We start from the raw sequence: 23,205 nt of genomic DNA on the forward strand, positions 1-23,205 counted from the left end.
AGATTGTCCGACCTTGGCATTTGTGCAGTAAGCTGGTAGTGGCAAAATATCTAAAAGTGCATCGTAGACATCATGACCTATTTCTAGGACATGAGGAACTTGCTGTCGAAAGACTAGTTTTTACATGTAGCTAAGAAAGTAGCATAGCTGCAGGGCATAACCCTGCATAAGCTAGATACCCTTCACTAAAATTGGCTGGCCTATGAGCACAGTATCAATCAGTTTCCTCCACTAACATCAACATAATTGAAAAGGTAGATTACACTAAAGCATAGCCCATGAATTGATTTCATACCATACTAGTCATCTCTCTTCTCCTTTCATGACCCTGAACAGGTGAAATAAGTGCATTGGTGTCAAACTCAGGCATCAGAAACCCACGTTCAAATCCCACCAACTTAAAGGGGCATGGCACACGTGTGTCTGAGAGCACAGTCTGGCTCTTAGAGCAATGGGGTCTATTCAATTTTCTGTGTGGAAAAAGGGGCCATGCCACATGGATAAAGCAGAAATGCAGCTAACATCATTACAAATGAGAAGAGATGAGGAACAAGTAATTGAGAAATTTGGGGTAAATAATAATATGCTTAATTAGCCCCAGTCTGATTTAATCTACACCATGTTTATGCCAATTGACTTCAGTGGACTTAGTCCTGATTCACACTGTATAACTGAGATCAGAATCAGGCTCTGTGTGTTCAAAGTGCCGTGGGGACAGAAGCTGAGTCAGAGGAGCGTGAATTTCTCGGAGGAGGAAGAGGATTAGATAGTAAAGTGTGGTTTGATTACAAGTGATCTTTCCTTCTGGACAAGAACCCTTTTTTGTGTTGTCTCTGGCAAAGCTGTGTTTAACTTGAACTTGCTGGAGGATTTATTATCGAAAAATACCACTGGCAGCCAAGCTGCATTTGGTGCATGTGGATGGGAAGGAGCACAATGCTAGCAAGCAGTCACCTGGATTGAGACACAGCAAGGATAAATGACTTACTCAAGGTCAGTGGCAGAGATTAGAAACTTGGAGTCCTGATTGTAATGTAACCTGGAGAGCTCTTCATGTGCAGAATAAATGCAGAGGGGTGCAAATCTCACCCTCCAGCACTAATGGAGCAGCTGAAGCCACATCGGGGATTCACCACCAGGACAGGTCAGGCAGTGTTTGCATCAATGCCCTTTCCTGGGGATTCAGCCAGGGGAAAATAGCTCCCAAGGAGCTTTTCTGGCAGAGGTTCCCTGGGGTTTGTGCTGAATCAGTGCAAGGACCACTCTAGCTATCCATGGCCACAGCGGCCCATTCAGCAGCTGTGCTAGCTGGTTGTGGACTCATTGGCAGAACAGGGGTTGCAGGCACTTCGTCGTGCTGGAATCCCCCAACCACCTGGAATTTCTGCCATCCATTGGGATTCACCCACAGAAGCAGGTGTAACTCAGGGTTTAGGGTGGCTCAGGGGTTTTGACCCAAGTAAGCTAAGAACAAGGAGGAACGCAGCTGCAGAACAGTGCAGTCTTTGCTCAGCAATGTAATTGTGTGCACCCTATACAGCATAAAACTCCTGGGAGGTATTCATATCCGATGGGTACGCCCTTCCTACAGCGATGGGGGACATATAATGGCCTTGCTAAATACTGTCCTCATGTTCATTTTAGTTTTTCTCAAAGAGGTTCAGCCCCTCACGCACTAGGGAACTTATAGTTCGCACCAGTGGGGTTGACACAGGCCAATTAATGCGCAGCACCTCAGTGTGCTTTAGAAGTCACACCCCTGGAATGTGCATTACGAATCCCTGTAGACAAGCCCTAACTGGGCGTCTTGCCCTTGGAGAAAGGACTGACATGGTTGGGAATAGTCTGTGCTTTATTTGTAATGAAAGAGGTGTTGGGGCAAGTTTTTTACATTCATAACTGATGCAGCAAGCCCACAGGTGCCAGGGCTATGAACTGCCAAGCCCGGAAGGGCCGGGGCTATGACCTGCCAAGCCCGGAGGTGCCGGGGCTATGAACTGCCAAGCCCGGAGGGGCCGGGGCTATGAACTGCCAAGCCCGGAGGTGCTGGGGCTATGAACTGCCAGGCCCGGAGGGGCCGGGGCTATGAACTGCCAAGCCCGGAGGTGCTGGGGCTATGCACTGCCAGGCCCACAGGTGCCAGGGCTATGAACTGCCAAGCCCGGAAGGGCCGGGGCTATGACCTGCCAAGCCCAGAGGGGCCGGGGCTATGACCTGCCAAGCCCGGAGGTGCTGGGGCTATGAACTGCCAGGCCCGGAGGGGCCGGGGCTATGACCTGCCAAGCCCGGAGGTGCCGGGGCTATGACCTGCCAGGCCCGGAGGTGCCGGGGCTATGAACTGCCAGGCCCGGAGGGGCCGGGGCTATGCACTGCCAGGCCCGGAGGTGCTGGGGCTATGCACTGCCAGGCCCGGAGGGGCCGGGGCTATGCACTGCCAGGCCCGGAGGGGCCGGGGCTATGCACTGCCAGGCCCGGAGGGGCCGGGGCTATGCACTGCCAGGCCCGGAGGTGCCGGGGCTATGCACTGCCAAGCCCGGAGGTGCCGGGGCACGGCCTTGGCACAAATTAAGCCCTGGGAATAGTGCTGATTGCTTGTGCTTTCTGAAGCTGCTTATGCTTTGCTGTCATAGCAGAACATTTTCCCTTTCTAGGACTCTCTTGCTTCTGACCGTCATGCACTGACCCTCAAGGGGTTATGGTTCCCCTGCCCCCTGCGTAAACTTGGTGACAAAAAGCCTACAGTCAATTTGTGATGCTTTCAATGCTTGCTCAGTGAGAGAACCAACATTCTGACTGCAAGTCGGCTCTGGGGATAAGAGCACAGTAACAAAATTATATGGTGACACCAGTGCTGTCTCCAATCTGTGATGCTGTTTACTCAGGTTAAGTATAGCACTCAGTACCAAATGCCAGAGTATGAACAAAAGGAGAGGCAGCCTTTCAAAATGAGGCATGCTGTCAATTGAAATAACTCAGCCCCTAAAGCCTGTTAAAAATTAGAGGGACGCCTCGTTGCGCGAGCTACAGCTCATGCAGAAACAACCTGTTTCTGGGCACTTTCTTTTCCTCTGACATAAGGTGATTGTGCTGTTAGGTTACATTAGCTTTCTGAGCTGATGTAGCCCAATGCAGCATGACTCGCATGTGGGCACTATATTACACTGACAATTTAACCGGGCAGTTACCACAAAGAGGAAATCATGGCGGATACTTTACCTAATAACAGCATGAAAGTGTGATGTGTCTTTATCAAGCTGTCATGTTGCTCCTGTGCATTAAAGGAGACTCGCTCTCTCTGGTGTAACATTCACAGATAGAAGGGGCATGAGATATTGCCATAAACTGTCCTGTTAATAAACCAGCAGAAGGTCATAAAAAATGTAGCAGTTTGATGAGAACAAATTAAGAAGATGGAGGCAACCTCTTTCCCTGGGCACCAGACATCCCTCAAGGAGAAATGCAGAATTCCCCTCTTGACCCAGTGGCTAGAATACTCCTTACTAATAATAATCACATTGGAGAGGTGTCTTTTTTAATCCCTTATAGCATTAATGTCGTTCTGTGCCGGAGGGAGATGTAAGTTTCTGCTGAATGAAGGTTAACAAGAAAAGTCCTGCTCAGCAGGTCTGTATTGAGTAAGTTGCGCAGGCAGCCCCTTTGCCTTCCACCATGTGCCTGAGGAGAGAGCCGTGGGCCAAGTTAATGGATGGTACGTAAGGAGGGGTTAGTTACAAGTTGATAAGAGGGCCCTTATCCCTGAAGGGTTTAGAGGACGGTGTTGAAAGCCTGCAGTGGTACAAACTGCCTACAATAAAGGTGACTAAGCAGACTTACATAGCCAAGCAGGGGAGGAGGCATTCTTTATTATTTGTATGATCATAGTACCTAGGAACCCAGGCATGGACCAGGACCCCATTGTGCTAAATGCTGTCCAAATACAGACCAAAACCATCACCCTCACCCCAAAGAGCTCACAATCTAAGTGCAAGACAAGACACAACGGATATAGATAGACCGACTGAGGAGTACAAGGAAACAACTGTACAGTATGGTCAGCATGGGAGGCTGTGGTCTTAGCACACTGGCAGCCTATCCGTTGTCAATGTTTGTGTACGTGTCACAACAAAGGAAAGTTCTAAAGAGGGTTTTGAAGGAGTAGGTGGTTGGTGGGGGGGGGGTGGTTGGTAGGGGAGCATTGCCTAGTGGTCAGGGGCTTTGGCTCCGTGAATGGTGGGCAGATTGTTGGTAGGGGAGCCTGAGCCCTCTCACTCTACTGGGCTCCAATCCAGGGCCCGTTGAGGGCTATCAGTGATCTGACAACCAGGGGCGCTTAAGGCTGTCCTCCCTGGGCCACTTCCTGCCACCTCCCTGCAATTGTCCCAAAGTTACCATCTGGGTTAAGGCAGCGTGAAGGGTGTCCACTCACCACAAGGCACCTCCTGGTGGCTGCGTGTAGCGTGGTAGCTCCCTTTCTCTCGGGGCAGCAACTGCCCCCTGCTGTGGCATGGCCCTGTCCCCTTACCAGGTCAGTGCTAACCACAGGCGCCAACTTTCTTCTTTTTGGGTGGGTGCTTCACCCCCTCTCTGCCCCGAGGCTATACCCTCACTCCACACCTTTCTCCGAGGCCCCACCCTCGCTCCACCTCTTCCCAACCCCACTCCACTCCCTCCCCGCAGCTGCTCCAGCAGGCTGCTAAAAAGCTGATTGGCAGGGCTCACCGAGCAACTGATTGGCGGGTGGCTGGTGGGGGCTGACCACCCACTATTTTTTCCATGGGTGCTCCAGGGCTGGAGCACCCATGGAGTCAGCACCTGTGGTGTTAAGACTTTCCCCTGCTGGGGTAGTCAAAACAAAACAAAGAGGATTTAACAAAACTTGAAATTCATATAAGCACAGGAGAAGAATGCTTCCCCCTCAGGCTATCTCTGTGGCAGGTCCTCCCTTCCCCCAGGGAGGGACCTTTGTGCAGTTGTTTTAGGGAAATATTCTAACTTTCCTTCAGCTCTTCTTGGCTGGAGCTGCAGGATGCAGGTCTGCTCTCTTCCCTGGTCTGCCAGCAAGTGAGCCACTACCCTGACTTGTAACTCCTCCTCCAGTTGGTGCATTTCCTACAGGTGGTGGCGAGGCAGGGCTGGCTGAGCCCAGAGCTGTTCCTTAATCCCTGGTTGCCCAGTGTGGGGTTTCTACCCCCCCACCACAGAGGAGAATGAGCTAGTTTTGCAGATGTTTACAGGGCGCTTTCTACAGACACGAGAGGCAGCCTGGGAGAAAACATTCAACTGAAATGATCGCTCATTAAAAATATCTCTATGCAATACTTTTTTCTTTGTTTTCTTCTCCTAGTAGTAATTGCCACATCTCAGGACATTTTCTTTAGACAGATAACCAAACTGCCTCAGACACTGTGCCTCAGACTAAAAACTCCTCCCAGAGGGCCAGTCCTCATGAACTGATTCCTGCATTTGTTATTGCTCAAGTAAAAATGGTCTTTTCTTGTATTCTTTATCTTTGGAGGCTGTCTGATCAATGGCCAAAGCCAGTAATACTGCTATCCCAGCTGTTGTAAAGAATATGGTAACATTCTTTGCCAAATATTCTCCCCCCCCCCCCAAAAAAAAAAAGTCTTTAAGCCAAGATTTTCTAAAACTATATGTTCTAATTCAATGGTTCTCTACGAGTGGTATGTGTATCCCTAGAGGTACACAGAGGTCTTTCAGGGAGTACATCAATTTACCTAGGTAGTGCCTAGTTTTACAATAGGCTACATAAAAAGCACTCGCAAAGTCAGTATAAACTACATTTCATAAGACAATGACTTGTTTATAGTGCTGTATACACTAGACACTGAAATGTAAGTACACTATTCATATTCCAATTGATGTATTTTATAATTATGTTGTAAAAATGAAAAAGTCAGCAATTTTTAGTAATAGTGGGCTGTGGCACTTTTGTATTTTTATGTCTGATTTTATAAGCAAGTTGTTTTTAAGTGAGGTGAAACTTGGGGGTACACAAGAGAAATCAGACTCCTGCAAGGGGTATAGTCGCAGGGGCGGCTCTAGAGCCCAGCGGGACAAGCACCTGCCTGGGGCGGCCCTTTCCCAGGGGGGCGGCAGGCTGGGCCGGTGGACCTGCCGCAGTCATGCCTGCGGGAGGTCCACCGGAGCCCCGGGACGACCGGACCTGCTGCAGGCATGACTGTGGACGGTTCGCTGGTCCCGCAGCTCGGCTGGACCTCCCGCAGGCATGACTGCGGCAGCTCAACCGGAGCCGCCGGACCAGCGAACCGTCCGCAGCTGTGGGAGGTCCAGCTGAGCCGCGCGACCAGCGGACCCTCTGCAGTCATGCCCGCGGCAGGTCCGCTGCTCCCGCGGCTCGGGGGCGCCTCCCAGGCATGATTGCTTGGGGCGGCCAAATTTGTAGAGCCGCCCCTGTATAGTCGTCTGGAAAGGTTGAGAGCCACTGCTCTAATTCAGCCATAAATTATTGGGATTGATGCAGTAATTACTGAGTGCTAATAAATTACGATGTTATACAGGAGATCAGAATATATGGCCATAATAGTCCATCTGGATTTTATATCTATGGGCCTGATTCTCCTCTCCCTTATGCTACTTTTACACTTTGTTGACTTCAGTGGCATTACTTCTGATTTACTGTTGAGAGTGAATGGAAAGATCAGGCCTCGTAGATGCTTTTCCCCATCATAAGTGAGAACACAATCAGGTTCCAAGTGTACTGTCTGATGCACCAGAAATGAGGAGAGGGAGATTTTTGACTAAGGTTATAGGGACAAACCCACCTACTCATAAAAACTTCCAGGGAATTTTTAAACCCCAAGTACAGCAGACAGGACTACAATTTTTAAGGTTGCATTCCAAAGGCACAGGACTGAAATCCATCCTTGGAAAGAGCTAGGGCTGAGTAAAACCTGCCAGGTTTAGGCATTTGAAACCTGCCATCTCCTTCCTTTCTAGTTTATTGCTACTTTTTGCAGGCTGTACTGCTTGAAAGGTGACCATTCCTGTAGCAGGTATTTTCCAAATGACCTGGTGAATGGACACATGAAGTCTCTTGCCAGGCAGAAAATGGATGTGCAGCTTGGCTCAGGTAGTGATGTTGCAATGCATTAGAACTAGTATCAGGTTCGAGAACAAATTAGTAGCTATAAAGATCAGTATAGACTATGTACAAGGGGTCATTCCCCAAAGCAGAAGGTAGTATACTCTAATCCAGGCTGTACCTGCAAGAGGGCAGCAGCATAGCTGCTTGACCTGTGTGTTCCAAGGTACTATAAATCTATAGTACCTGGGCCATATGCATACGGGGATGTCCTAAGTCAAGCAGCCTTGCCTGAAGACTTACAGGGAGTCAGTAATAGGGTCATGCAAACAGGCTAATAACCTGCCTGAGTAGATACTCATAAAGCACTGCATCCTGCAGGCAGTGTTTGCCTCATCCTTCCTCAGGATCCAGGCTCTCACAAATGCTGTCTGAAAAACATTTACTTTCCTTCCACTGGAGCATAATGGAACAGATTCCAATAAAAGTTATACAGGAATAAATCTAGAGTAGTTGATTTGATTTCAATGGAGTTAATGCAGATTTACACAGGTGTAAGTGAGAACAGAATTTGGACCAATATACTGAGAGCCTGTCACTTGTGAGAAGTGACCCAGAGAGAGTAAGGATGTAGAAAGGAGGAAGAGAAGGCAGAATTTTAAAAGGTCGGCCCAAAAGGTGTCTAGTAAAAAAAAAAATCAAACTGAAACCTTTCAATTTAGCATTTTGCAATCTTTTTTCCTCATGCCTAGATACCTGCAGTTCCTAACTAGCGTCTCAATTTCACCACAGCAACTCCCGCTAAAAACAAAGCAGGCAAAATGGCTATCTAGCCTCAGGAGCTTAGCCACCAGAGTAATGAGTGTGTTAGTAGTAACTAGATAGCTCCAGGGTCCTAGCCTCCTTGCAGCCTCACCTCATGGCTGGTAAAAGCTCTGACTTCTCACACACTCTGTCCTTTGCCTTGGTTATGCATAATTTATACGGACACTTTGCCTCTGCAAAAATGTGGTACCTGTGGGAGAGTTTAAAAATATTAACACAGCAATAGTCTCTTTAGGAACTTAGGTCTCATGCTGATACAAGCTAGTCTAGGAAGTCATATGACTGTGGTTCCTGGCTGGAAGGTCCAACATTCAGAGTGTGACCTCACAAATATCCTGAAACTTCTAGCCATACAAATTGGGGATGGCGTGGAATTCCCTGGGGAAACAAGTCTTGGGCTTGACTCACCTCTGCCTTGCACCTTGCACAGTTAAACGTGCACAGTGATAGCATTTGGCACCACCTGCATTCACTGTGCACAAGTGTAAGTGACTTACACAGTGGACTACAGCAGTGGAGAAACAGGTCTCCTAACTCCCCAGGAGGCTCAAACTCTCCACAGAGCTCTCGGTCAGCTTGTACCCTACACTACTCAACACTGGAACACGAGCAGCAAAACCTCACAATAGCATTTCCATCTGTCTCTGATGCCATCAGACTTCGAGACTTGGGGGACCCCTGCAGCTGCAGCATCTGAACCATCCCTGTCGAGTTCTACAGCGTAGCCACTTGTTTTCTTCTTCAGATAATGAGTAGGGAATGTTGACACATTAACAACTGTTTTCAGCTTGAATGTGAATTTTAGAAGGAGCAAATCATGGGGGGAGGGGGAAATAAAGGTCCAGTGAACACACCAGAAACATTTTAACCGTTACATTACAGATCCGCTGTGCTCTTTTTGTACGGTTGACCCTATAATCACATTAGGACCATGCAGTAACAGCATCATGTGAAGTATTTTGCAATGATAAACACACCTTTACTGCACTGATGTCACTGGAGCTGTGCTCATTTACCAGATCCAGATTCTACTGAGGATCTAGCCCATGGTCAGATGATGTGGAATTAAATTACCTTTGGATTTAGTAGTAGTGAGCTATAGAAACGAGGGATTCATAATTAGATTGTATTGATCAAGTAAATCCAGTGTCTGGGCTGGATTCTCCTCTCACTCACACTGGTGTGTAACTCCCTTGCATTCAATTCACCACGGTAAAACTCATGTCAGTGAGAGGAGAATTAGGCCCTATATACTTAAAATAGAAATAAAGGGTATGGAAATTATAAAGTACTTATGCCTTATAATTTATAGCTAGGTCCAATTCTGCAAAAGACTATTGATGAACATGAACACAAATAATAACCACAAGATACATTCAGTTGTATTCACATTCTTGCAAGTCATTTTCTGCAAACAGATCATAGCAATGAATAGTTATTTGGAAGATTACTTGTGGAATGTGAAAGACTCATGAAAATGTCAGTATATTGCCCTCTTGAAATATAGTATCTTTGATAGTCCATTTAGAGCCAGAGTTACCAAGGCACTTTTGAAAATCACACTATGCACCTATCTGCAACTTTAGGCACCTAAATACATTTAAAAATCTGGTCCTTACTGTTTATAAACATTTCAGCCATTCAATCACGGAAACAGAAATAATTCCATGTGACTTAAGTGATAAATCACACATCATAAGTAATGCACAACATTCATTAATACAAAACATTATTTGCAAAATATGTGCTTTGACAACTCCTAGGTTGAAATATGTTCATATAAAGTGCGTGAACAATTTCAAATAACAAATAAATTAAAAAAACGGATAGTCTGTAGATAATTCATGAAGAGAAAAAGGCTAAATTTAATCAAATAAATTAATTATAATGTTTGCTCAGTTCTTCTTCAAGCTTACTTGAAAAATATTCTCCATACATATTCTCAGAACTGCAAGGAATATCTTTTGTTCTAATTCTCAAGCAAACTTTTTGTTCCCCATTTTTTTCTCTTTGCATAACCTACTGTACCAGAATTTCACGATATCCCACACATTTATCTATTCAAGGTTTTTGCAACGATCCTCTGCAGTCTGGCGGAGACAGTATTGATTTAGGAACTAGCAGTTGTGACAATTCAGTCACAGATTGGAGCTGGCTCGGTATGTGGGCTTGTCTGTCATGAGCAGAATTCTGATCCAAGCTGGTCTTGTGTTTAAAAAAAACAACAACAAAGAGCTACTTTTATCTGTTATGCTCTGAAGGGAAAAGGATTACAAAAGCTAAATAAGCCATCTGAGTACTTAGCCAGCAATCCTAAATAGCACCCTGATAGGAAGTACAGGCAGAGAGCTAATTAAATTAGCCTTCTTTGATTTATTAACAAGCAGAGCAACAGATCACACAGAATTGTCCCACAAAATGAATAAGCATTTTGAGCCACACATTTGCTATGGAACTTCCACCCCTGCAAAGCCCTGTCATGGGACTCAAGTTTAACAAGTCCTGATGGTTTAGGTCAATGTCCCTTACCCATCGAAGCAGAGCCATATTGGTAATAATATAGCAAAGCATATTATTTTGCATGCATGATCTTAATCCCATTTTTAATGTCTAGGACAATCTAGTGGTTAATTAGCAATTTGCTGCCCACCACTATGCAAATGAATGACAAGTAAAAGCCTTCTGCATCTGTAATTATTCCATTGATTTACAAGCCACTTTTCCTTCAGTGTTCGTTTCTCTGTGTGGGTGCATTCATGCATCATGTATTTCATTATTTTTAGAAGCATGCTCTGTGCCTTTTTGTGCTCTCCTAGTTCCAGCATCCAGTAATTACTACTTTTTGGATACCATGGACCTGATCCTCAGCTAGTGTAAATCAGAATAGCTCCACTGACTTTAATGGAACTATGTCAATTTACGCCAGCTGAGGAGCTGGTCTTATATTTTTAAGAAAGATGTTTTGGGGCTCTTGGAATTTCTTTCCTGAAAAGTAGTTGAGAATAAGATTCAGAAAAAGTCAGAGTGCCATAAATCCTAATTACAGCTTGCAAACACACACACACACACATTTATTTATATATACAGATCTGCTTCTGTTTAATCCCTAGAAGAAATTGTAATACTCTCCTAATATTTGATTTTTCTCCTGAACTGCTTTTATAAGTAAAACACAGAGTATATTTAATCCATTTGGCTACTTTCTCACAGTTTTACTGGTGGTTTTTTTTAATGTTTTACATTTAGCCTTGGTATTAGAGAGCTCTTGTGTTAAATTAAGTCAATTAATAAATGGAGACATTAAACAATCAATTTGTCTGCATATCTCCACAGCATTATGTATGGCTGGCTGTAATCACAAGATAAATGCAATGTGCTGATGTATGGTAATGTTCAATAATGCATTCTCCACCAGGCTCAATTCATCAGGGAGTTTTTGTAGGCGGGGGGAGCATTTGTTATTGGCTGTCTCTGGACCTCAAGGATAACATTCCAGTCCTTTTGATTGGCTGACCCACTGCTGCAAGATTCTAACCATCTTATTTTGATGATGAATATGAAGGCATGCTAAGCTGTGCAGGAGTGTAGTTCTCACAGGCTGCGCTCCTTCCCCAGTCTCAAGGACTGACAGTCTCCTTCGTTGCTTTCCTCACCAAACAACAACAACAAAAGTTGTGATGCTTTTCTTCACCCAGTGCTTTGGGGCTGTATTAGATCTTATTCACCTTAGGTTTCAACATTACAAGGCTAAGAGGGTTTTTTCAGCTGCTGGGCAACTTGTCTGTGTTGTAAACCCAACACACAGCCTAAAGGTGAGTTAAAAATATGTTTCTATTCCAGTGTTTTATGCTACTCATTTGTTTCTCCATAGGGAGTGAAATGATGTTTTAGCACAATAGGACAGATTGTTGTGAACACATTACTAGCAAAGAGACTGTTTCATATGGTCTTTCTGCTTAGTTTACTTTAGAGCTAAAGGCAAGCAATCAGTGGCTACAGGGAATGTTGTGACATTGTTGCTTCTCCCTCTAGTAGCCCACCCTCCCCTTCATCTGTGTATCAAATATTCAAGAGGCAAATATTTGGAAAAAAATATTGGAAAAGTTAGTGTAATGAAAATCTGTTTCCTTTTGTGAAACAGTGCGAACACAGATCCTGGAAATCTTTCCGAACTGTCTGATACCAAAGGGAAACGTGCTGCTGACTAGAAAGCTGAAGAGGGAGAGAGGGAGGTTTTCTTTGAGTTTGTCTATTTCTTCTATAGGGAATTTGAATAATTTCATCTGTCATATAAAGTGCCCCTAGTCATTTGCAAGGTGAACATATTTTAGTCATGAGTTTAAATTAGCCTTAATAAAGCAAAACCATTTATAGACACCATAAAAATAACCCTCTTGCTATATTCTCTTAGTAAGTTTCTAGATTTCCGTTGACAACGTGGCAGTAGCTGAGCCTATGCCAAAACCCAATGATTGTGATCTCATCTAGAGAGGAGCTAAGCAACTAGTGAGGCAAACAGACTATTGGGAGTCTTTAATTGGTTTATTATGATAACAAATTAGCAGTTTTATCAATGCCCATCTTGGTTGCTGGAGGTCCTCACCGACTTCTCTTGAACAGAATGTCCTGTCCTGCCATCTAAAACCACAGATGGATTCTTTAGGCAGACTCTTCTTTGGCTGTTCCAAAGTCCTTGTCAGGAACTCAAAGGGAACCTCTTCCCAGCATAGGGCGTTAGGGGATCCTTTGAGAGAACCGGTCTCGCCTCAGAACTCAGGGTCAAAGGGAGGCAGGCACCTAAATGCCTTTAAAATGCCATTGGTTATTGCCACCACAATCTTGTTTTTCATTATTCCAGAAAGTAGCACTCACAAAATGCAGGCTGCTAGGAATGCTATTTACAGTGTCAGACAACACTATCTTAGAGAGTCCCACTGATGAGAAGAGGTCATTTCTAGAAGTACAGCCACTCCCGGAGGGTATGTTTCTGAGCATGTTGGGAGCCCCCAGCAGTATGGATGAGGTAGGGCAGGCATTGCAGGGCTGCAAAGGGAACGTTTAGCGACTAGCTCACTTCTTATCTCATCTCTTGCAAAGTGATTCTCCCCCTCCCCCACCAATACAACCTATTTAAAAAACCGATTATCTTAAGGTTTGGTGTGACTGTTCAGAATAGGTAGGAACTATGTAGAAAGAAATATTCAGACTCGGTAAGTGGATGGAAGATATTTTAACAAAATGGAGAATTCTACCCTAACCCCTTTGATGTATCACAGTAGCAGGAGACCATCAAATCATTCTGCTTAAAACAACAAGAAGCAGCAAATGAGTGTCCTAGGTTATTGCCAGTTGAAGTACAGTGGAGCCTAGACAGGTGCCAATCCAGTAGGATGTAGAGTGCCCATGGAAGGCAGTGGAAGTTTAGGGTGCTCAGCATTTCAGCAGATTGGGCTTGCAGTTAATCAGAGCAATTTCTCTCAGGTTGGAGCTGCAGTCTGTACGTTCCAATGCTTTGAAACAATTTGGTGTTTTCTTTATCCCCAGAAATAAATAGTGTCTCACTTTCTGAGCTCATAGTGGCTGAGCCCTTCAGGGGACTGATCCAGAGCCCACTGCCGTCAAGAGTCTTTCCATTGACCTCACTGGGCTTTGCATCGGGCATTACATGCAGAAGTCCCACTGAAGCAAATGGGAGTTTCAGATTTGGTGGAACAGCAGGATTGAACCCATAACAAAAACTCCCCTTTCCTTCAATGGGAGTGGCTCATATGGCGGGTTTGCAGGATCAGGCCCAGTGAGCCTGTTTCACTGCATACGTTATAACACTAGGGGGATATGAATGTGATCAAGAAACCATTTCAATATGAAAAAAACCAATGACTTGTACAGTGAAGTGTGCTGCAAACTTATTAATATATAAGTGCTCTAACTATTACTTGGAACTTGTCACAGAACATGATACTGGTGAAATATTTTCAAAGATTTCCATATTTGGTAATAAGAATAATGATAACTGTCACAGGGCTAGCATCTAAAGACTACAAGCAGATTGGGCCTCATAGTGCTAGGCACTGTACAAATATATAATAAATTACATAAATTATGAACTTTAGAAATAAAGTGTCCCAATATATTAAAATACAAGTGATGTATTACAGTACTTTAAAATAAAAAGCCAAATATACTCCTTAGGTGACTTACAGTATTATGACAAACTTTGATGTCCCATATTTGATGATCCATGATTTGGTCATTTTAACCATAATTTTTTTTGGACAATCCTAAAATATAAAACAAGATGTAACAATGAGAGTACAAATCTGACTGAGAACAAGGGCCATGAGCACAAGCACTTTCCTCACCCAAAATGATGAACATTTGTGCTCACTCTAAAATTGTGATCTCTTTGGGCAGGGGTTGCTCTTACAGTAGCAACCAGATCTGTGCAGCGCCTAGCACAATGGAGCACTGATGTGATTGCTACTGTAATATGAATAATAAATAAGTCTTATCACATTTCTTTACATGATCAATTATCTTGACACATCCCATATGGGCAGATCCTCCTTTGGTGTACACTGGCATAGCTCCACTGAAGTCAGTTTGCGCCAGGGCCCTGGTCCTGCACCATTAAAGTCAATGGGAGCTTTCAGTGCATGTAGGATCAAGCCCAATCTGAGGCTCTGTGGTTACACATCATGTACATTTTACATGATTCAGTGATCCTGTATTTACCAAGATGTTTACTTGCCAATGCAGTGCCAGGAAATGCTAATATTCTGCAGAGAGAGATATGTGACGTTCCAGTCTTCCTAACACAGTGGTAAATCCAGGGGAATTTCAGTGAAGTCAATGGAATTACTCCAGATTCATTCCAGTGTACTGTAACTGAGATCAGAATTCAGCCCTAAGACTGTAAAGAATGTGCTACTTTACCAATTCCTTTAGTGTTGGTCTCTGTGTTGGCAGTAAAATACACACTTACAAACATATATTCTTCCTCAGGCAGAAAAGACTTAACTAGGGAGGCTTACGCTCCATTTAGTGTATTTTTAAAAAAATGCTAAAATATCAATGCAGATAGCTGTATTGATCCGCTGTTATTTTCTCTTCGTATGACAGACTAACACAGGCAGCTGTAAACAAGGACAGACAAGATTACAACCATCGCCCTTAATTTTCTTTATTTGATGTGGGTATAAATAGGTTTTTTGAAGCCTATTTCTCTTTCTTGCAGCTTTTTGTACTTTCTCCTTTCATGAGCTTTCACAAGAATGCCACAAGCATCTTAAAACCAGAGGCATGTGCTGAGCTGTAATCAAAATTCACTTGCTGAGCAGAGAAAATCATGTATTTACCATGCTTCTATAGGTCACCTTCATTCCCAATCATATTATATCCATTACTTAGCAACCTGGGATTCCTTCAAGCATACAATGTGATGCCTCCCTTTTGAAATAAAAGGCAAAAGCATTATTATGTAGCTAGCCACTAGCTAAATGATTACACTCTTTAAGACCATGATAATTAAAGGGGGTTGCTTAAAGAAGCAGTGCTCATTGCGCCTGGATAAAGGCCATTTAGCTTACTGTGAAAGTTTTAAGTACTTTCTCTGCGTGGAAAGAACAGGAATGTATTCTGGTTCACGTGCAAAGAAGGGTCAATGTGTTTTGTTTCTTTTCTTTTCTTTTCTTTTCTTCCATTAATGATAACTCCACTGTACAGGTTCCTCAGCCCCTCTTACACCTTCCTTCCATCAGCCCTTTCATGTCTTATGTTCTGTTTGGGAACTGAAATATAAGAATGCAGGAAATTACAGGGATGGCAGAAGACCAGTGAACTCAAAAGTCTCTGCTTCTTTCCTTTTGCTACAGCAGTTCAGCCTTACAATGGAGTATTTCCTCCTTAATTATTAATTATTATTATTAATAATAATAATGATGATAACAGTAACAGCAACAATAATATAATATTTTTATTACGGTTGTGCCTACAGACCCTAATCAAGATAAAGGCTGTATTGCCCTAGACACTGTACACACACACATAATAAAAAGACAGCCCCCAAAACTTACAATTTATGCACTGGTGACTTTATGTAACTCTAACTTGTTGTGATTAACACCACCGTCCTTTGTTTATTTCATATTCTTGGTGTAAATAAATGTGTTGTTCTTATGATACCATCTTTTCTCCTTTCTACAGGACCTTTAGGCTCTCATGACATTAAATATGGTTCCTTATGATAAAGAGGTGCCTAAACACAGTTTAATCTTGTAGCCACTCGGAGTATTGCATGGCTCACAAGGCCAAACTGTTATAACCAGATCTTAAAAAAACCCAAACAAATCTGCTTTAACTGAAGGAGAGAAGGGTTTTTAATCCTGTTATAATACTTTGTCTCCATGCACACTGGTCAGCCAGACTGCGTTGTAATCCACTTTATCCCCAACAGACTTTGAACCAGGATTAAGTGCCGTGGTATATTGTACACATGTGGGATTTAATTATTTATTTAGTGTAAGGAAAGAGAGGGAGGCAGCTTGAAACATGCTGCTAACAACCCACTCTGCTATATTGTCCCACTCTCCCCACCCAGAAGCCCTTCCTTTCTGGTTCAAGATTCTGACTAGTTTAGTTCATCAGGCAATTTCCCATATTAAGTAGTACTACAGTAACAATCACCACTAGAGGGCATTCAGAATACAATGTGTTACACACATACTACAGTATAAACATGGTTAGTTTGATAGTGCAAATGAGTCCTTATTGGCTTTAGGTTATTTCTCAATTAGTATTTGACACAGTGTAATTTGAAGAAGAGGTAAAAGCTTTAGCTAAAGCCTTTAATGTGAGCATAGTGTCCCCAGAGAAGGCGCCAACCATAGCTGACTTGCTGCATCTCTTAACCACTGCCTCAGCTGAACAGGCTTCAAAATGTAAACCTGGAAATCAGCTTAATGACAAATAGCCAAGAAACCTCCGCAGTTTGCTACATCTCTGTGCAAACGCAACCATCGTGATTCACGCACAACCCTTTTCCTGCATCAAAGGCATGTGGGAGCATGCTTCACTGACTCTCCCTTGGGGGAGACTGTCTATTAATGCCTCTATCTATCTAATCCCTGGAGTTCTTCTCTGTTCTAACCCATTAACCCTGAGTTTATACACACACCCCACAGAGGCTTAACACGGAGCAACAAGGGCTTCATTTTCAATGTCTAACACAGACATTACAGTGTAAAATTAGGACAGCTCAGAGTTTAAATGTAATCAGATAGAACAGCAATTGTGATCTCTCCTAAGAGAAAATAAAGCACAAGAAATGGCGGGAAAAATAGTTTCTGACTTAATCGTCTTAAACTGACCCCCCTCTTGTGGGAGATTAACTATTGCTGTTGTCTGTTGTGATACAGCTCTGGGAGCAGGGGGTGGACAGGTAAATATAAGGTTGGGTGTTGAGAGTAATGTGATTTTAAAGAAGTTTTTATTAAAAAGAAAAAGTTCCTCACAAGAAGTTTCAAGTCAGGCATTTTCAACGGAAGACAGTGCAGTTATTATAATATTAGAGAAATACCCATCTTCTCAGCAGGGGATTTGACAGCAGGTGTTTATAACTAGCTATCTAATATGGTCCCACATGCTGATCCATCAGCCCCACCCACAACACACTATAGCCATCATCTTTCAGCGTAGTTCTTAAATTCTATTGCACATAATGGGCCAATACATCTCAGGAGAAATGTAGCCCCATAGGGTGACTATTGCTAACACAGAGGGTGCAAATGAAAGAGATGCGTGAATGAAAGGCCTGACAATGTGAAATGAGTTGATAGGTCTCGATCCAGTTCCCAGTGGACATGTGTTGCACAAAAAATAATCACAGCTGGCACTAATTGGCATGATTTGTAGGTTACTCAGCAGAGAAGCCACAGATTAAATGCAATATTGCGAGCCCCATGCATTCAAAAATCATGGGTTTAGGCACTCCCAAATCATGAGTTTGGCTCAAAAATAATGAGATTTAAATAAGAATAAATGTTGGGCTCTTTTTATTTGTCTTTTGGTGTTGGAGACTTTAGGGTCTATGTTTTCAAGCTTTTCTCTGCACCCACAAGGGCTAAAAATGTGCTTTTCTTCCTTAAATGAAAGCTGAGATGCTCAGGTTCCAGCATGTGGGGTGGGGGCTCATAGCAGACCTTCAAAATTGCTAGACTTGCAATAAAATTGTCCAACTTGGCAACACTGCAATGTTCATGGAGACTGAATTACCTTCTCACCCTCCTTACAAGTCAGGGTTAAGACATCTTCCCAGTACAGGGTGGGGAAGCTTTACATGGACACTGCCTATTCTGACCCAGTTCTGGGAATAAACAGAAGCTATAATAAATGTCTGACACACAGGCATACTGGTAAGAGAGTGGACTTTATTTCCTGGTTCTACTCATCTGACCTGGGTCAGGGTGACAAAGGTTCATACTCCTGCCATATGAGAGGGATCAATAACCTGGGGAGTCAGTTTACACAGAGGATTCCAGAGCTGTCAATCTGGCACCTCTCCCGTGCACAACATTTACACACACAAAAGAAAATAAAAGGCCCCTTCATTTGCCTTGAGAGATGTTGCCCCCAGGCCTGTGCCTGGAAGGTGGGAAGGGAAAGAATGCAGTTTCAGTTTGATAGGATGCAGCTTTCTTTAGAAAATCAAAAGCGATCTAGGAAATATTTTGCTCCCATTATACTCAATTTTTATAATAGTTGCTGTAATGCAAGTAGAGATGAGCTGCCAAATTCAGTTGATCAGGATCTAGATCCAAACTTTGCCAGTTTGTGTGTGTTCGGAGCTGAGGTTTTTGTCTGGAGACAGCTATAAATGTGAGCAATTTCCTAGCATGCCTTTTTGTCCTGATAGGTGTTTTATTTGGAAACTGAAAGCCTGACTGTCAAGGCATTCAACACCTTATCGGATTGCTTCATTTTTATTTCTTTTCATAGCCTACCTCTTTCTGTAAAGTACCTTCCTCTCCTTTCTGTTGTTCCTCACACTGCCACTTGTCTGCTGTTAGAAAACCTGAAGCAAAAGATTTTCCTGCTTGCTTTTTAGTAACCTGATTTTGGCCTGCTCCTGTCCCCACTGAAGTAAAACTCCATGGACTTCAGAGCAGGAGTGGGTTCCTGATTTGCAATTTAACTGAATGACTGTAATTTTGTTTCAATTAATCAACTAATTGTTCCATGCAATCAATTCAGCTATTGATAGACTATACCAGCAAAACAATCACCAGTGAGAAGATATTCAGGAACTGTAAAAGCAGAGAGATTTAGCCCCTTTCACCTCATTGATGTGAATAGAAACATGTGGCTAAATCCGAATGCATCATGTACCTTCAGACGTTTGTCAATATCTCTGTTTATTGGAATTAGTTTCTAGGGATATATGGGTTCAGTGGCAGGAATGAGTATAGCTGCACTTGGGATAAAATTTCAGTGGTTCATGGAGGTTTTCTAGTAACCTCAGTGTGAGCGTCGTCTTCTTCTTCAACACTTAGCCAGACAGTCGGCCATAGCGATCATTCGCCATTTGACCCGTTCCTACACAACCACAAAGACTTGATGGCCTGAGAGTCCGACACCACATACAAGATTTCTGCTTGATGCATGAAACGTGTTCTACCCAAGTGTTCTATATTAAGAGGAGGGGAGGGAGAAATATCCTGGCATTTCAGATGAGCTGCCTTACATATACTCAGTGTACCACCTGAATCAAAAAACAGTTAACTTATTTAGAGGCATTTCTGAATGTCTGGCAAACATTAATGGATTTATCCTCACATCATCCCTGCGTGGAAGGAATGTGTTGTTATCCTTATTTTACTGATGGTGAAATTGAGCTCCAGAGAAGTTAGGTGACTTGCCAAAATCCCACAGGAAATCTGTGGCACAGATTGGAATAGAATCCAAATCCCCTGACTCCCAAGCCTGGAGCTTACCAACACTTTCCTTTCTCTGGCACTATCTATCCATTGAAATAAAAGGCAAAGCACAGAAAAATGGAGCACAAACGAGACAGAAAAAAATTGGATCAAATCAGTAACCTCTCATTGTGTAGAAAACAAATAGAGGCTACAGATAAACAATGAGGTGGGCTTCAACAGAGCAGAGAAGAGCATCATCCCATCAGAAAATGAAAACATGCTTACAATGTTAGAGACTGCCATGTGGAAAATAAGCAACGTAATAAGTGTGAAAACCTAGTAAAGAAACACAAAGGGGGTTCTTTGTCCTGGCTGGGGTAGGCAGAAGGTTACGGTCACCTTCAGGCTTTGCTAAATGAGAGTTTGAGATGGTAACTGCAGGATGATGCTATTGATAGTGTCAGAATATTTAGCATTGCAGACCCACATCCTGCAAACATGTTTGTACTGGACTTTAAGCACAGGGAGTAGTACCATGAATTTAAAGGGATTATTCACATGCTTAGAATTTAGCGTGTGTGTAGGGTTGGGGCCTTAGTCATCTGTCTTCAAGTTAGAGGTATTCAAATTTCATTCAGCTGGAGCCTGTAGTAGGAACTTGCCAGGAACCTGAGAGCCACACTTAATATGTATAAAACAGAATAGAATTCAGCCGCCTTCTCCTTTTAATAGGGAGGTACATGCTAGAAAAATTACTGGTCCCCGTGCTGCAATGCATCATCTGTTCCAATCAAGATGCAGGGTTGCATATTGGGACCTGTAGTCTCTACTATCTGCATCCCTCTGATAATGATGAGGACAATTGTAAACTACATTTTAGAGCAGGGGTAGGCAACCTATGGCACAGGTGCCAAAGGCGGCACTCGAGCTGATTTTCAGTGGCACTCACACTGCCCGGGTCCTGGCCACTGGTCCGGGGGGCTCTGCATTTTAATTTTAATTTAAATGAAGCTTCTTAAACACTTTAAAAACCTTATTTACTTTATATACAACAATAGTTTAGTTATATAATATATAGACTTATAGAGAGAGACCTTCTAAAAACCTTAAAATGTATTACTGGCACGCGAAACCTTAAATTAGAGTGAATAAATGAAGACTCGGCACACCACTTCTGAAAGGTTGCTGACCCCTGTTTTAGAGTTATGTGAGCCAGGTTTGGCTTGTGGGCTGCATGGAAGTTTCTTCTTCTGAGAGGTACTAAGAGCTCGAGAGAAGATGCCTCTGATTATAGGTAGCTATCACCTAACAAGTAGTAAATCCAGCCAGGCCACTTCCAGGTCTGAGACCACAGCTAACAAAAAATGGTTCCTTTGGTTTGTCCAAAAGAAAATCCAGCCAAGATTGCCAGACCTCTTTAAGATAAACACAGGTGATATGGATATGAGCACAGCATCCAAACATGATATGCAATATTATTTTACAAGAGTGTGCAAGTTGCCTCAAGGTACAGATAAGGCACCATGCTTCCTGTCCCAAAGGGCATACAATCTAATTTCAGATAACATCAAAAAGAGGGATGCCACAAAACAATAGGGTGAGGACAGAGGAGAAAGGCATGGACTGCATCACTAAGATTGTGTGGAGACTCAGCGAAGATGTGGAAGATACTTAGCAATGTGAAACAGACATTTAATTTTAAAAAAGGGTCTATACACAAATAAATACATGTCCTTGACTCCTTTCTTTTAGGAGTCATGGAAGATGGAGCTCTTCAGGAGAAGTGGAGAATGGCTTTTCAGACTAGCTCAGGAGATATGTAGGGAGGGGAGTTGAAGCCGATAAACAGGGCATTGAAGCTGTCACCATTGGATTAGGAGAGGGACAGTGTGAGTGGCTAGGATGGATAAGCAGGCAGGGGCAGAGCTGTGCAGGGCCTGGAGTCCACGTACAGGAAGTTTAAACCTGCAGTGGAGAAGGGGAGCCAGTGGAGTATTTTGAAGGCAGTCGGGGTGATGTGGGCAGATCACCAGGCTAGGAATATCATTTTAGCAACTAGCGACAAAGAGTCCTGTGGCACCTTATAGACTAACGGACGTATTGGAGCATAAGCTTTTGTGGGTGAATACCCACTTGCGTCTGACAAAGTGGGTATTCACCCACGAAAGCTCATGCTCCAATACGTCTGTTAGTCTATAAGGTGCCACAAGACTCTGTCACTTTTTACAGATCCAGACTAACACAGCTACCCCTCTGATTTTAGCAACTATGTTTAATAGGTATTGTAACGGGGGGTGTTGTGGGTGTAGGGGAGGCCAGAGATGAGAAGAATTACTCCAAAATATGCTTAGGGGTATGTCAGTCAGTCACTGATACGTACAGGCAATGTGAAATACATTACTAAATGGAGAAGACAGAGTGCTCCATATCCAGTTGCCTACAGCAAGCCATGTTTTAAGTAGAGCTGAGAGAATAATTTGCTCAATGAATTTAGCCTCTTTCTCCTTGTGGAATGTCTGCAACTGGATCAAGGTTTCCTTGCTTAAATTAATGTTATAATTATTTTTTTAACTCTATGACTTGCTCACAAGCAGTTCTCTAGCAATCACGTTAAGGGAATTTTAGAAAATACCTTTCCCTGTCTGGGCCACACAGACTTGTCTGAGGTGTCATTCCTAAAATTAATTAAGCTGTTTATAATACTTACTGTCCTCTCATTCCCACAAAGTAATTGTGTATAGTTGGTGGGTCACGGTTCTACTTGCAAATAGGGGGGAGGGGTCAGCTCCATGTTTGACTTTAATTTTCTCTGTGCCAGGGCTCTAGTGAGGGGCTTGAGGAACTGCTGTCAGGGTCCCATCCCCTGTAAAATACCCCACTTGTGCATGAATGCTTGACAGTGAACCCTTGACAGTGAACTCTCCACACACACTTTTCAATGGTTGTAGACTGTGAACACAAAAGGCAGCCTGGTGGCTGCATCAAATTCATTTTAAACTGGAATGACTACTTGCAGGCAGTTTTTTTTATAGTCTTCAACCAGCTCAAGATTTAAGGTATCTTGTGAAAACAGATATAAGCACTTGTGGTAGTTCTAAATCATTTCACCCAATTCCCCCTTGCAGCCTTACTGGAATCTTCCTTCCAATTGTAACTTTTGCCTGGAATCTCAGAAGAGTGTAAATCAGCCAGGAAATAATATAGCTTTAAAATAAATGAAACTTTTATTGGATTTCTTAGTGTAACAGAAAATATTTCAGAAGGAGACTCAAAGCTAAGGTTACGAGAGGTGGTATAAACACAGCCACAGGCTTGTAAATAACAAAGTCCTGATTACCAAGCCTGAATTTTTCTTTCAGGCTGTTGGTACAAGATGAAGACACTATCAGAAAACAGATCTGA

General features: G+C 43.3%; 1 protein-coding gene and 1 long non-coding RNA gene across 2 annotated transcripts in view; one reads left to right on the forward strand and one right to left on the reverse strand.

The window, feature by feature from the left end:
* LOC120387306 overlaps positions 1-4,550 on the reverse strand; it is a 39,634-nt gene extending 35,084 nt beyond the window's left edge. The window contains exon 1 of the long non-coding RNA XR_005590114.1: positions 4,427-4,550. This is a non-coding gene — a long non-coding RNA (uncharacterized LOC120387306). The remainder of the gene's footprint in view (positions 1-4,426) is intronic.
* Positions 4,551-11,521: 6,971 nt separating this feature from the next.
* SIAH3 (siah E3 ubiquitin protein ligase family member 3) overlaps positions 11,522-23,205 on the forward strand; it is a 66,452-nt gene continuing 54,768 nt past the window's right edge. The window contains exon 1 of the mRNA XM_039507804.1: positions 11,522-11,700. Within this exon, the coding sequence (XP_039363738.1) occupies positions 11,566-11,700 (135 nt within the window). The 5' untranslated portion in view covers positions 11,522-11,565. The remainder of the gene's footprint in view (positions 11,701-23,205) is intronic.

Source organism: Mauremys reevesii, linkage group 1 (assembly GCF_016161935.1).
Source record: "Mauremys reevesii isolate NIE-2019 linkage group 1, ASM1616193v1, whole genome shotgun sequence".
Lineage (NCBI taxonomy): Eukaryota > Metazoa > Chordata > Testudines > Geoemydidae > Mauremys > Mauremys reevesii.